Raw genomic sequence first — 13,993 nt, forward strand, 5'->3', positions numbered from 1 at the left:
GCCAACCAACGGTCGTGCCGCCCTCGCCCGCCTCCCAGGGCCGCCCGCGCCGTTTCCGTGGAGACGAGCCAAGCGCCGGGCCGCGATGGAGCCGGACAGGTGAGCGGAGCGCGATTCCGCCGCATCCCCGCCCAGCCCTTTAGGGCCGCGGCTCCTCCTGGCGTGGGCAGCGGGGCGTCTCCTTGTGGGGCGGGGGGCCCTCGGGGCCCTGGGCAGGGTGGGGGGGTTCGCCTCCTTCCCGGTTCCCAGCCCCCGGCCCGCCCCGACTCCGTCTCTTGCCCGGCCAGAGCCTCGCTGCCGAACTGCGGAGAGGCCGCCGCCCCGACCAACGCGGAGGAGCCCCGCGGGAGCCCGGCGGAGACGGCACCGAGTGCTGCGGAGAGGCCGCCGGAGCCCGAGGCCCAGCCGGAGGCCGCAGACACGTACCCGGTGGAGCTGCCGCCCTGCCATGGCGTGCCCGGGCCCTACCTGGGGGAGCTGCCGGCCGCCGACCTGCAGCCGCCGCCGCCCCGCCTCCTGGAGCCGGCGAGGGAGCCGCCCGCCCGCGGCCAGTGCCTGCTGCACAACTGGCTGGAAGAGGTGAGGCTCGCCCCCCCCCCCCTCCGCAGCCTCCCGGGCGGCCCCTCCCCTCCTGTCCCGCGGGGCCGGGGGGAACGACGCGGGGCCGGAGCCTCCCCTGCTGTCCCGTCTGCTTCCGCCAGAGAGCCACTAACGCGCTGGACCGGGTGCCGCGAGCCGAGTACGGCACGGAGGGCTTCTTCCACCGCCACGGGCACCCAGCCCTCCTCACCCTCGACTGCCGGGCCGCCATGCCCACCGCCACCACCACCAAGGACTCCTTCCCGCCGCCCGTCCAGACGGCGCTCCCCCTGCGAGGTGGGCAGCAGCCGGACAGGACGGGGGGGGGGGGAGGAGAACAGCCTCCGCCCCGGAAGAGAGGGAGGGGCTTCTCCCCAGGCGCCTCCTCACAGGGGGGGGGGGTCCCTTGGTTCCCACTCGCCAAAAAGCCAGGCAGCCCCAATTGTGAAGCCCAGGCCCCAGTTGGTCAGTTCAGCTCAGGGGTGAAATACAAAAATGTTCCCTACCGGTTCTGTGGGCGTGGCTTGGTGGTCATGGGACCAGGTGGGCGTGGCCAAGTTTTAAAATGTGATGAAACTCAACAACCCTTTTGCTTAGCAACCAAAATTGTGGGCTGGTTTGTGGTTATAAACTTTCTTTTTCTTTCTTTCTTTCTCTTTCTTTCTTTCTTTCTTTCTTTCTTTCTTTCTCTCTCTCTCTCTCTCTCTCCCCCTCTAACACACACACACACACACCCTGGAGAGGGCAGGTGGTGCGGATGTGCAGCAGCCCTGGGACACCTGCCTGCCTGCCCCCCAGGCGGCCTCCCGCTGGCCTGCCTTCGCGAGCTGGCCCTGGGGACTGTCGGGGCTGCAGCCCAGGGTGGTGGGGGTGATGGAGTAGGGGAGGCAGGCTGGGATGGGGGAGCAGGGGCAGCTTGGTAGGCCGTGACTTTGCAGGCTTCCCTGGCGGGCGGATCAGGGCTGCGGCGTTTCAGCTGCAGGGCAGAGATTGGGCAGGGCAGGACGAGCAGCCACCAAGGTGGGGGGCAGTTTGGAGACATGGCCAGCCAGCGGTCACTACCGGTTTGGTGACGCAGGACACATAGAAACATAGAAGAGTGACGGCAGAAAAAGACCTCATGGTCCATCTAGTCTGCCCTTATACTATTTCCTGTGTTTTATCTTAGGATGGATATATGTTTATCCCAGGCATGTTTAGATTCAGTGACTGTGGATTGACCAACCACGTCTGCTGGAAGTTTGTTCCAGGGATCTACTACTCTTTCAGTAAAATAATATTTTCTCCCATTGCTTTTGATCTTTCCCCCAACTAAACTCAGATTGTGTCCCCTTGTTCTTGTGTTCACTTTCCTATTAAAAACACTTCCCTCCTGGACCTTATTTAACCCTTTCACATATTTAAATGTTTCAATCATGTCCCCCCTCTTCCTTCTGTCCTCCAGACTCTACAGATTGAGTCCATGAAGTCTTTCCTGATACGTTTTATGCTTAAGACCTTCCACATGGTCCACTTCCAGTTCTCCCAAACCGGTGGAAACTGATAGCATTTCACCCCTGGCTCACCAGGCAGGACCTTCCTTGCGGTGGCCTCTGGTGGGGATTCAGGCGACCCTGCCCTCCCCTGGGACTTCCCCCCAAAACAGCCCCCTCAGGTGCTTTTTCAAAAGGCAAGTGGACCTACATGGTTTCCCTTGAAGATGTTTCACCTCTCGTCCAAGAAGCTTCTCCAGTGGAGGATTTCTATCCCTTGCAAGTCCCCTGGTCCTTAGCCCTCTTGCTGAGGGTCAGTGGGGCTGCTTGGGAGAGACCGATACCACTGCCAAGAGGAAACAGCTCAAAGAACCCAGCTGCCTTTGGAGAAAGACCCTTTGACAAGAGTTTGGCTTCTATCTCCCCCCCACTTGCCCCCCCCAAAAGCACCTAGGGTTTGTCTCTCAAATCACAGGCGGTGCTCAAGCTTACCACTGTTTGCTTAAGGACTGCCCAGAGTTACAACAGCAGTTGACTGACCGCTGCTGATCCCACTCAAAACAGTGGCGTGTCCGTGGGGCTGCCCTTCCTGACAGGTGGGGCTGAAGGGGGAAAGCCGGGGGGGGAGGTTGCCAGTCCCGGTCATGCCTCGTGGCTCCCTTGGGGGATCATTTGGGGACCAGCTGTGTAGAGGGAGACATCGGGGTCCGTGGCCTGCTGCTCTCCTTCCTGGATTTGCCCCCCCCCCCGGTCGGACTCCTCCGGGCAGCTCCCAGGAAGGCCCCCAGTGGCCCAAAACGGACCCTGCCAGGCCCGTTCACTGAGGGCAAATGTCCACTGCTGCTCCCTTGGAAATCGGGGGGGGGCAGTGGGGCTAAGAGTCAGCTGGCAGGTAGATCAGCTGCCCTGCAGCCGGGGGGGGGGGGGAGCTCCAGGGAGGGCTGGAGCTGGCAGGTGGGGTAAGGCCCCTGGCAGCAGACCCTCCTGGACCCTGTGGCTGTGGGGAGGGGTCTGCCTGGTGGCCTTTTAAGAGACAGGAGGAGCCTCTTGACCCCCACGTCATCTGGGGAGCCCCCTAATCCTTCCTCCATACCAGGCAGCAGAGCCTGCTCCAGCCCCAGTCGGCCCCCTGGTCCTGCCTTGAATGACACGGAGGGTTGGAGGGGGGCTGGCATCCATAGGGGGCTTGCCTCTACTGGTGGGGGTGGGTGGCTTTCCCCTGTCTTCCTCCCCCCCACCTTCTGGCCTCCATGCCTGGGCGAGGTTTTCCTTGGCCTCTCCATGGATGCCCCCCGATCTCACCTGCCTCCCCCTCCTCTTTTTGTCCCCAGGGAAGCGCGAGGCCATGATGGAGCACCTCCTGTACCAGAAACACAGGTGAAGAGCACGACCTCCCCCCCGCCCCTCCTCCTTGGCAGCCAGGCATCGCTGTCGGCCTGCCAAGGTCAAAGGTCAAAGGGCATCCCCTTTCCTCCAAGTGGTCTGGACAGTGAACCCGCTCGGCTCTTTTCTGCAGCCACTCTTTGCCCCACTGCAAGTCAAGCCACGCCCCTTCTGAGCCACGTGGCTGGGTGAGAGTTCAGGCCTTGGAGGTCCCCTAGTCCAACCCTTTTAGACCCAGGTGGCTGTCCAGTCTCTTCTCAGAAGCCCCCAGTGAAGAACCTCCGAACGAAGGGAGGCCGTCCCACTGGTCAATGCTCCATTAGGAAAATCCTCCTTAGTCCCTGGTCCGCTTCCATCCGTTGCTTCTCCAGGGGGCTTCGAAGGAAAGGCCCCCCTCCCCATCCTCCTTCACCCTCGGCTGCCTGTTCTGGGGTGACCCTGCCTAGGAGACCCTCCCCAAGGGGAAGGGGGGGAGCCCGCATGAAGGGGCTGTGGGGAGGGCTGGAGCCAGAGGGTGGGGCTGGCCAGGGGGAGCTGAGGCCTTCCGAGGGCCACCTGCCAGGGAGCACCAGCACCAACCGTGGAAGGCGGCGGCTGCCTCCTCTCTTGGCCAAGGACCGCTGGGAGGCCCCCATGCCTGGCCCTGGGGGATGAAAGAGGGGCGGAGAGCCGGGGTAGGGAGGGAGGCCGGGCACCGGACGTTGGCTTGGCGACACAGGGCCACCGGGGAGTGGAACCCTCTCCGAGGCAAGCGGCAGCAGGAGGGCTCCCCTAAACTGCTGGGGAAAGGGAGGTGGGCCGTTCTTCCACCCCCCCTCTCGACTGGGGCTTCCAGGGAGGCATCCGATCTCCAGACCGCAGGGCAGTTTGGCAGCTGGAGCGTGCAAAGGAATTTCCTCCCCCCCCCCTCTTGTTTGCACACAAGCAGCACTGGCGCCCCCCCCCCCTGCTGTGGCCTTCCCTGCAGGCAACACCAGATTTGCACACGCAGGGCCTGTGACACGGGGGGCGGGGGTGATCCTGGGCCCGGCAGAAGGTCACTTCAGTGCTGGTGCTGCTGCCCCCCAGACTTTCCTGGCCCTTCTGTGCTGACCGGCCTGAAGCAGCGAAGGCTCTGCCAGCCCTTCCCTCCCCCTTCTCCCGCCCTTCCCCCATCCTCCATGGGGATTGGACGTCCAAGGAGGCAGCAGCCGAGCGGGAACCTGGACAAACAGGCCGGTCAATATTTGCAGAGCGGCTGTTGGCAGGAGTGGCCTCCTCTGATGTTGGCACAGAGACGCTCCGTCCGTCTGGTTCGGGGGAACGAAGGAGGGAGACGTGCAGGGGGTCGGGGGTCACTCTCTTTTATTCGTAGAAACACTCGGACAGCCTGAGAGATGGCCGTGGCCCTCCCGCTCTCTCTCTCTCTCCCGCTCTGCCTGGAAAACGGGCAGGACGAGGCTCCCAGGGGGCTGCACTTCCTCCTGTCGCCCCCCCCCTGAGTGCTGGTGACCAAAAGAGGCATTTCCTGGGTTGACGGCCTACGCAGGGGCTTGGCCAAGGGGAGCCCCCTTTGGGTCCCTCGGGGGGGGGGGGGTGTCCCTGCCCCGTTGGGCTCCTGGCTCAGCTGCCTTTCTCCCTGTCGCTTTGCAGCCGGAGCCTCCTTGGGGGCGGCCCCTACCCTCCGCCTGAGCCCATGGAGTCCCTCTCCATCACACACCGGGACTACAAGCAGGGGGGGCCCCCTGCTGGGCCCCTGCCCCCTACACAGGTAAGGGCCCTGCTGGCTGGAGCAGCAGCTAGGCCCCCTCCCCTCCCGAACTGTTGCCCCCGGCGGTTCCTCAGGGCTCCCCCTCTCTCCTCCTGCAGCCCCACGACTACCGGCTGGAGCAGCCACAGACCTTCTGGCTGGAACACGTCCAGCAGGTGCCGGTGAGTGCTGCCTTGACCCTCCTGCAGTTGCCAGGCTGCCTTTCTGCCCGCTCCGGCCGGGCCCGTCCTTGGGAGGCCAGGAAGGACACGGCGGGGGGAGGAGGAGGGCAGGCGGCCTGGGCCCCTGCTGCTCTGGCACGGAGGGCACCAAGGCGGCCACAAGGGTGGGTGGCGCATGCCAGGAGGGCACCTCCACCCCCTCTCCCCCCGGCTCCTTCTCAGCCTCTCCCCCCCCCCCCACAGGGCACCTCCAGCATCCGAACGGGCGACGCCCTTTTCAGGAAGTGCACGGGGTTCACCACCCCTGTCTCGGAACGCCTGGACCAGCCTTTGCTCGACGCCCCAGGAGGAGGCCCCAAGCTCTGAAGGCCCCCTTGCCTCCCCCACCGCCTGGGCCAGTGCGGGGGGAGCATCGAATGGGGGGGGCCAGGAGCCCCATTGGGCAAAGGGCATCACAACAAGAGTCTCCACCCCCCCACCTGCTCCAGGCACAGTCGTCGCCTCCCGAGGCGTGAAAGAACCCTCCTGGCCTGCAGGCTGGTCGCCTCGTGCCCCCCCCCCGCTCCGAGGCAGAGCACGTCCCTCCGTCCATCCATCTGTCCGTCTGTGGGAGCAGCTGCTCTCCCTGGGGGCCCCTCAGATAACGGCCGTCTTCTCTTCGCCCAGCAGCCAGTAGGTCCTCATCTTCCCTTTGCCCTGCCGGAAAGCAGACGCGTGCGTGAGGGGCCCCGGCTCCCTTCCTGGCAAGGCAGCCCCCCCTCAGCAGCCCCCCCCTCACCCACCTTCATCTCCACGTCCCCCCGGAGCTCCAGCAGGAAGCAGCCAAACTCGTCCAGGATCTCCTTGGTGGCGGCAGAGATGTGGATCTTCAAGGCTGGGGGGGAGGAGGGGGTGCAGGAGAGTGAATGGGCCCCCCAGAACACCCCAATAAAGTGGATGAGTCTAAACTAGGGAAGCTTTAACGGTTCCTGTTTGGGGGTCTCTCTGGAAATGGGGTGCAGCAGGGCTGGGTTGCATCCACTGGAGGGGAAAGGTGGGTCACAAGGAAGCAGCTGTGGGGGGAGAAGGGGGAGCAGCCCCCCCCGGAAGAGGCTAGTGAGGGTGCACAGGGTGGGGGAAGGGGGCTCTCACCCTCGCCATTGGACTCCATGCGTGAAGCCGTGTTGACCGTGTCCCCAAAGAGGCAATAGCGCGGCATCTTCAGGCCCACCACGCCTGCACACACCGGCCCTGCAGGGAGGCAGAGGGGCAGGTGGAGGGCAGCTGGAGCAGGGGTGACTCTGTGCATGCTCGGCTGGGGGGGGCTGCAAGGCGCCTCACCAGAGTGGACCCCGATGCGCAGGCGCAGCTGCTCGCTGGGCCGGTGGCGGATGTGGAAGGTCTTCACAGCCTCCAGGAGCGCCAGGGCCATGCGGACGATCTCGTGGGCGTGGAGCTTCCCGTTCCGGACAGGCAGGCCGGACACCACCATGTAGGCATCCCCAATGGTCTCCACCTGTGGCCAGGGCCCACGTGAGATGGGGAGGAGACCCTGCTGTGAGCCCCTTCCTCCGTCCAGCCCACCCAGGCTCACCTTGTAGACGTCAAAGTTGTCAATGATGGCATCAAAGCAAGTGTAGAGGTCGTTGAGCAGCGTCACCACCTGAGGGCAGGGGGGAGAGAGAGAGGTAAGGGGGGCCTAATTGGGCCAGAGCAGGTGGCCACCCAGGGCCAAAGCTGGGCGAGGCTCTGACCCTCAGGCAGGGCAATTCCTGCAGATGCCCCGGGCGGGCGGACGGATTGTGGTTTTTAGGGAAAGCAGGAAGACACCAATGAACAAGACTGAATGGGAAGGGGCCAGGCTGGGACCCCCACCTGCAGGGCCCGCAGAAGGGACAGGTGGACATTGGGAGTGGCAGGATTAGTGGCAATCTTGGCCTTTCCTCTGCTTCCCAAGAGTTGCGTTCACACAACTCCCCAAGGCAGCACCGAACCCCAATTGCTGTGTTTGTGTAATTTGTGACACTGAGCAACGGAAGGACCCCTTGAAAGTAGCAGCCCGGCTGACAACCATTCCAAGCCCCACGGAGCCTGGTAAGAGCCCAACCCCTGAGCGTGATGGGCGACTGTCCTAACCACAGACCAGTGACGGGGAAGTTTAGGAACCAGGGAGCTCCTCACATTCCAGGAAGGGGGACCTCTCCTTGGGCCTGCTCCAGCCGGTGGGTGTGCAGGAGTGGTGTGGGGCGGGGGGAGACGTTTCCAAGCCCAAACCGAGGAGGACCCGGGTCAGCCGCATCCACTTCAGACAGGCCAGGGACTCCCCACCCGCCCGCCCGCCTGGGCTGCAGCCTACCTGCATGGGGGTGCTCTCTGCTGACAGGGAGGTGAACCCTACAATGTCGCTGAAGTAGATGGTGACGCAATCGAAGGCTTCGGCCTGCACCGTCTCGCCCCGCTTCAGCTGCTCAGCCACCGAACTGTGGGGGTGTGGAAAGGACAGGAGCTGCCAACCTTCCACGCGGGGGGGGGGAGGGAGACGGTCTCGGCCGGCCCCAGAGGGAGGGAGGGAGGGGGGCAGACGCTGGACTCACTGGGGCAGGATCTGGTAGAGCAGGTTCTCCGCCTTGCGCTTCTCCTCCAGGTAGGCCTGTGTGCGCTCTTCCACCAGCTTCTCCAGGTTGTTGGCGTACTGCTCCATGCGCGACAACAGGTTGTCCAGGATGCTGGTACTTCCCTCCCTGAGGCAGAGGAAGAGGGCAGGACCCCCAGTGGTGCAGGCAGGCAGGGCGAGGGGAAGGGGAGGGCGGTAGGTGTCAGAGTCCAAGCCAAGGCATTGCTCAAAATTCCAATTTAATTCCAGAGCCATCCTGGCACCTCCACAGGGGAACCCGAGTCTGAGCTTCACACCCCTCGTCTCCCACCCACAAACCTGTCATGTTCCCCACTCTGATTGTGCCAGCAATGGCAAGTCCCCCTTCCGCTTCCGCCCAGGTGGGTGGGCCTAGGATGGCCTTGAACCCCTCGAAAGAAGGCTTCGTGGCTGCATCTGCTCCCTCCTGAACATCACGCCCCCCCCAAGTTCCCACCTACATCAGGCCTTCTACAGGTGGTCTGGCAAGCCGTGGACTCATCCCCAATTTCTGCACCGGCTGGACACCAGGACTGGGTCTGGCAGGTGCCGCGCTATTACATCCCCCATCCCTGGACCCCTCATTCCAAAGCCTTTGGATGAGAGGCAGCATTGTTGCAGGCTGGGGACTCTCCCCCCCCCCCCAGATGACGGGAGCACCTGCCCTGCTGGGGTGGCCTCGCTTATTTATATATTATTTATTCATTTGTATTCATATGCTGCCCCTCTCCAAGAACTCGGGGCGGCTTACAACATATAAAAAAGAAAACAATACAATATAGTAGCCTAAATTCAATTAATTTAAAACTAAATATACAATCTATAGTCCCCAATTTTATTTTAAAAACCAGATGCGCCCACTCAGAGCACAACCATACGTGACATTCATCTGCCAGGGGGCTGGAGTCTAATCACCCCAAGCGTGGCGGCATAAGTGAGTCTTTAGACTCTTGCGAAAGGCAAGGAGGGTGGGGGGCAGTACGAATCTCTGGGGAGAGCTGACCCCAGAGGGCCGGGCCCCCCCCCAGAGAAGGCTCTTCCCCTGCCAAATGGCATTGTCTAGTTGACGGGACCAGGAGAAGGCCAACTGTGGGACCTGACCGGTCACAGGGACTCATGCGGCACAAGGCGATCCTGTAAGTAATCTGGTCCAATCCCATGTAGAGCTTTATAGGTCATTAACAACACTGAATTGCGTCCGGAAACCAATTGGCAGCCAATGCAATCCATGGGATGCTGGAGAAACATGGGCATGCTGCATTTTGCACGATTTGTAGTTTTGCTCTTCAAAGGTAGCCTCATGTAGAGAGCATTGCAGTAGTTGAATCTCCAGGTGATGAGGGCCTGAGTGACCGTGAGTAGAGACTCCCTGTCTAAATCGGGCCGCAACTGGTGCACCAGGTGAACCTGGACAAACGCCTCCCTCGCCACAGCCAAAAACTGATGCTCTAAAGTCAGCTGTGGGTCAAGGAGGATGCCCAAGTTGTGGACCCTCTCTGTGGGGGTCCCGCCCCCTGGGTGATGGAGAGATAGATGGAAGTGTCCTTGGGATGCAGAATCCACAGCCACTCCATCTTGTTGGGGTTGCATCTGAGCCTGTTAACACCCATTCAGACCCTAACAGCCTCCAGACACCAGCACATCACTTCCACTGCTTCAATGAGTGGACACGGGGTGGAGATGTATAGTTGAGTATCATCAGCATACTGATGGTAACTCACCCCACACCCTCGGATGATCTCACCCAGTAGTTTCATGTAGATATTGAATAGCAGGGGGGAGAGGACCGACCCTTGAGGAACCACACAAGGGAGGGACCTAGGAGTCGACCTCTGACCCTCTGTCAACACCGACTGCAATCAACTGGAGAGGTAGGAGGTGAACCATTGTAAAATGGTGCCTCCCACTCCTAGCCCCTCCAGTTGGCGCAGAAGGATACCATGGGTGACAGTATCAAAAGCCACTGAGAGGTCAAGAAGCACCAGGATAGAGAATAAACCTCTATCCTGGGCCTGGCAGTGCCTGGGCCTCCGTCAGTGTGACCAAAGCAGTTCCCATGCTGTAGTCGTGCCTGAATCGTGACTGTTGAGGGCCCAGATAATCGGCTTCCTCCAAGGACCATTGGAGCTGGAGCAACACCACCTTCTCAAGGCCGGGCAACAGTTATTAAATATAGCTGGGTCCAGGGAAGGCTTCTTGAGGAAGGGACGCACAAGTGTCTCCTTGTAGGGAGCCAGAATGGACTCCTCTCTCAAGGATTGACAATCTGCTGGACCCAGCTCCGTGTCACCTTCCTGCTGGCCCAAATCAGCCAGGAGGGACACATGTCCAACAAACAGATGGCGGAACTCACAGCTCCATGGCCTTGCCCACTTCATCAGGCGTTACCAGGTCAAACTCTTCCCACACAACAGAACTAAAACGGGCCCCTGTCACTGACTAAATTCGTTGTCAGCCGACACTGCAGTCCAATTGGAGTCAAGGTTCGTCTGGATGTGAGCGATTTTGTCTGTGAAAAACTGCCCTGTAAGGGCTCGTCAATTCCTCCCTGATTAAGGAGGGAGAGAGTCACCCTAAGGAGGGCGGCTGGGCGAGATTCCACAGATGCAATCAAGGCGACATGATACGCGCATCTTGTTGTCCTGAGCGCCACTTTGTAAGTCTCAATATGAGCTCTTACAAGTGTTTGATAGGACTCAGATTTGCTTCTCCTCCATCGCTTCTCTTGGCCTTTCATCCCCCAGAGTTCCTCCGTGAACCCAGGAACTCTGCAGGGTCAACGGCCACAGAGAGGTTGCAAAGGGACAATCCGGTCTAGAGCAGCCGTATTCCCGGCAGTAGCAAGGGATTCGGCTGAACTGTGGACCAGCAAATCTGGTAAAGTTCCCCCTCCAGTCTGACATCTGTGGGTGGGAAGAGCGCCCGCCTCTTTGGCGATAGGGCTACCGGTCAGTTGAGTCACAGAAGTGCCTGAGAAAACCAAGCTGGGCCCTGTTTTGGAGATCCTCCTTTCCCCACAGGCAGACTCATTGCCTGCCACGGGGAGCTCCCCATGGGCACCCCCCCATCTCTGGCCGCTTGGTCTCCATCTCAGGGATCCAGCAGGAAGTCTTTGGGGACCCTCAGCCCCTCTTCAGCAGGATAAGAGGGAGATTCTCTCCAGGGCCAACTGGAGTCCCCCTTGAGGCCCGCCTGCATCTCAACCAGGTGCGCTGCCTGCCCTCCTAAGCGGGTCCCTCCAGGACTTCTGCACTTCCCCACTCAGGGGGGGGGGCGGAAGCTGCAGCAGCACACACGCACACACACACGCACACACACAAAGAGAGGACACCTTACTTGTTGAACCGCCGGACGAAGGCCTTAATCTGGGCGAAGTCTGGGCGCTCGGCCGGCTGCTGAGCCCAGCAGCGCTCCATCAGGACAGCCAGCTCCTCGCTGTGCAGACGGGTGTCGATGGTGGGCCGGAAATAGGGTGGCTGGCCGTTGCACACCTTCTGCACAATCTCTGGGGGGGAGGAGTAGGGCGGGATGCACAGGAGTGAATGTGGGGGCAATGGGATGGAGGCGCGGCGGACTTGTGGGGGGAAGGAGTGACCAGCTGCAGGGACAATGAGGACAGAGCAGTGGACATGGCAATCCTGGGTGGTGGTGGAGGAGGAGGAGGAGGAGGACCAGAGGGGGAACTGGAAAGACAGAGGTCACAGGGTCAAACCTGTGTGGTCGCAAGTAGCAGAATCCAGCCCGTGGCACAGCCAGCAGCACCCCTGCCCCTTCACCATCCCCTGGAGTGGAAGCCCCCGTCTTGAATCCGGGCACTGCCATCTTCCACCTCCACCCCAGGTGCAGCCGTGGCAGGCAGAGCCCAGGTGGACAGGCTGGATGGGGATGGGGATGCCCCTGCTCAGCCGAGAAGCCCTCGCCTATTCTCAGAGGGGGGGGGGCAGAAGGCATGAGTGCAGCTCAACAGAGACGCGACTTCCCCACTCTTTCCACAGCTCTGCTCTGACGGCTGGTTCCATCCGGGCTGCAAGAGGTCAGCGCAGGGTGTGGCGAGAGGAAGGGAGGGCCCAGCTGCCTTCGCTGCTGACCCTTCCTGGTTCTCCGGGCTGAGGCCGGAAGTGGCAAGCAGCATCCCACTTCCCGGTCAGCACAAGCTGGAGGCGGGCAGGGCAGGGCCAGCGTTGGCCAGGAAAGGCTCCCGGGCGGTGGGCTTCCGCTTGGACCCCCGTCCCCTCCTCACCCTTGGGACTGAGCTCTATGCCCTCCACGTGGAAGGCGCCGCTGCGCAGAGCGATCTCCTGCAGGATGATGCCAAAGCTGTAGACGTCTGCCTTCTGCATGGCCGGGGGGGGCGGGAGCAGCGTCCCCTTCTGGAGCAGCTCGGGGGCCGTCCACAGCTTCTCTGCAGCACAGCCGGAGAGTCTGGGGTCAGTGTGGGGGTGTGCAGGGCCTGGCCCTCCCCGGGGGCAGGCGGGAGGGCTGGCCGGCCACTCACTGGCGTAGAGCGCGTGGTTGCCCTCACTCTCGTGGCTCTGGCGGAAGCTGGCCAGGCCGTAATCCGTGATCTTCAGCACGAAGCGGCTGTCCACCACGCAGTTGGAGGACTTGAGGCTGCCGTGGTAGCCGATGATGCTGTTGTGCAGGAAGGCCATGCCCTGTGGGGGGAGGGGAGAGAGGGCACAAGCAGCTGCCAGGGGGCAGAAGGGGGTCCCCAAAGGCTGAGACCCATCTGGAGCGGAGGGGGGGCAGATTGGGGTCTCCAGATGCAGAGCCAGAGAAGAGCAGGAAGACGTTTGCAGGGCCTCCACTGGGGGAAGAGCAGAGCATTGCCCCCACTATCCCCTCCCTCAATTGCCAGGAGCCCCCTCCTCACCTTGACGATGTCATTGATGAGGGCATATCGGAACATCCAGTCCAAGTTGATGCTCTCGTTCTCCAGGATATCCTGGGGGGGGGGCGAGGGGGGGGAGGGAGGGGTCAGATTTTGCCACAGCCCACCTGCCTCCCCCTCCCCCACCCTGGACAGCCACCTCACCTGCAGACTGCCGCGCGGACAGTACTCGGTCACGATGCAGATGTTGGGCGGGTCAATGCAGGCCCCAATGAACCGGGTCAGGTGGTTGAACTGGATATCCCGCATCTGTGGGGCGGCAGGCATGGAGTGGGGCTTCATCCCACCCCCTCACGAGGCCCAAGTAGTCAGCCCCCCCTCCCAGTACGTACGTGTTTGAGCTCGAACAGCACCTGCCTCGTCAGCTCCATCCGCTTCTTGTTGACGTGTTTAATGGCCACCACGTTCCCCTGCACGGCAAGAGAGGAGCGAGGGGTGGTGGTAGTGAGCGGACCTGGCCCCCAACGCAGCCGGGACCGGAGGGGCAGGCGGAGGAGCTCACCTTGAAGAGTCCTGTGTTGGCAAAGATCTGGTACTTGCCGTGGGCCGTCATGAGGGAGCCGTAGCTGGAGCCGCGCTGGAGGGAAGACCAGGCGCAGAGTTACGGAGGGGGGAGGGGGCCCGTGAAGGCCGAGCGGCTGGAGAACAGGCAGTTGGCTAGGGCTGGGCCTGGGAGGGACCTAATGTGGGCGCCCCATGGTACCTACCAGCGAGAGGGTGAGTCGGCTGCCTGCCCCCTTGTGGTAGCGCTCCGAGCCCCCAAACTGCAGGTCCTCCCAGCGTATCCTCCACAGCATGCTGGCCAGCTCTTTCTCCAGCATCAGCTTCCTGCCAAGGGCCAGAGCGGCTCCTGAGCTCCCTGGTGCCCCCCCCACAGTCCCCCCAAGGCCTAGCCTCCCCTCCCCCAAATGGACCCAGGGCCAGAAGCACCTGACCCGGCCCAAGTGCCTCACCCTGACCTTAACCTTAACCCAGGACACAAAGGGAAAGGCCAGTCCTTCCTCTGGGCGATCCCACTGGGTGGACGCTCAACGGGTTGCAGAGGAGGCCCTCCCGTGCACCCCAGCCCCCCCGAAAAGGCTGGGGGGGGTTAAACTTGGCTAAGGCCGGCCTGGCCTTGACCGCACCTCGCAGGAATGCCACCCC

General features: G+C 62.2%; 2 protein-coding genes across 3 annotated transcripts in view; one reads left to right on the plus strand and one right to left on the minus strand.

Moving 5' to 3' along the window:
* Positions 1–6,295, plus strand: SPAG8 (sperm associated antigen 8). Its single transcript, XM_070743718.1, has 7 exons — positions 1–99; positions 288–579; positions 702–876; positions 3,383–3,428; positions 5,067–5,184; positions 5,283–5,345; positions 5,589–6,295. Exons 1-7 carry the CDS (start codon positions 86–88, stop codon positions 5,709–5,711), a joined length of 831 nt encoding a protein of 276 aa, XP_070599819.1. The 5' UTR covers positions 1–85; the 3' UTR covers positions 5,712–6,295.
* NPR2 (natriuretic peptide receptor 2) overlaps positions 4,762–13,993 on the minus strand; it is a 27,824-nt gene continuing 18,592 nt past the window's right edge. The window contains exons 8-22 of one of the 2 annotated variants that reach the window (XM_070743702.1): positions 13,555–13,675; positions 13,350–13,424; positions 13,180–13,257; positions 12,992–13,096; positions 12,830–12,901; positions 12,452–12,611; positions 12,197–12,358; positions 11,293–11,461; positions 7,919–8,065; positions 7,681–7,804; positions 6,919–6,987; positions 6,666–6,840; positions 6,477–6,575; positions 6,128–6,219; positions 4,762–6,041 (exon numbers count right to left, since the gene is read on the minus strand). In XM_070743702.1, the coding sequence (XP_070599803.1) occupies positions 5,982–6,041; positions 6,128–6,219; positions 6,477–6,575; positions 6,666–6,840; positions 6,919–6,987; positions 7,681–7,804; positions 7,919–8,065; positions 11,293–11,461; positions 12,197–12,358; positions 12,452–12,611; positions 12,830–12,901; positions 12,992–13,096; positions 13,180–13,257; positions 13,350–13,424; positions 13,555–13,675 (1,708 nt within the window). In that variant the 3' untranslated portion in view covers positions 4,762–5,981. Of the gene's footprint in view, positions 6,220–6,476; positions 6,576–6,665; positions 6,841–6,918; positions 6,988–7,680; positions 7,805–7,918; positions 8,066–11,292; positions 11,462–12,196; positions 12,359–12,451; positions 12,612–12,829; positions 12,902–12,991; positions 13,097–13,179; positions 13,258–13,349; positions 13,425–13,554; positions 13,676–13,993 lie in introns of both variants that reach the window. The other variant, XM_070743701.1, reaches the window with a different exon arrangement.

Source organism: Erythrolamprus reginae, chromosome 2, assembly GCF_031021105.1.
Source record: "Erythrolamprus reginae isolate rEryReg1 chromosome 2, rEryReg1.hap1, whole genome shotgun sequence".
Lineage (NCBI taxonomy): Eukaryota > Metazoa > Chordata > Lepidosauria > Squamata > Dipsadidae > Erythrolamprus > Erythrolamprus reginae.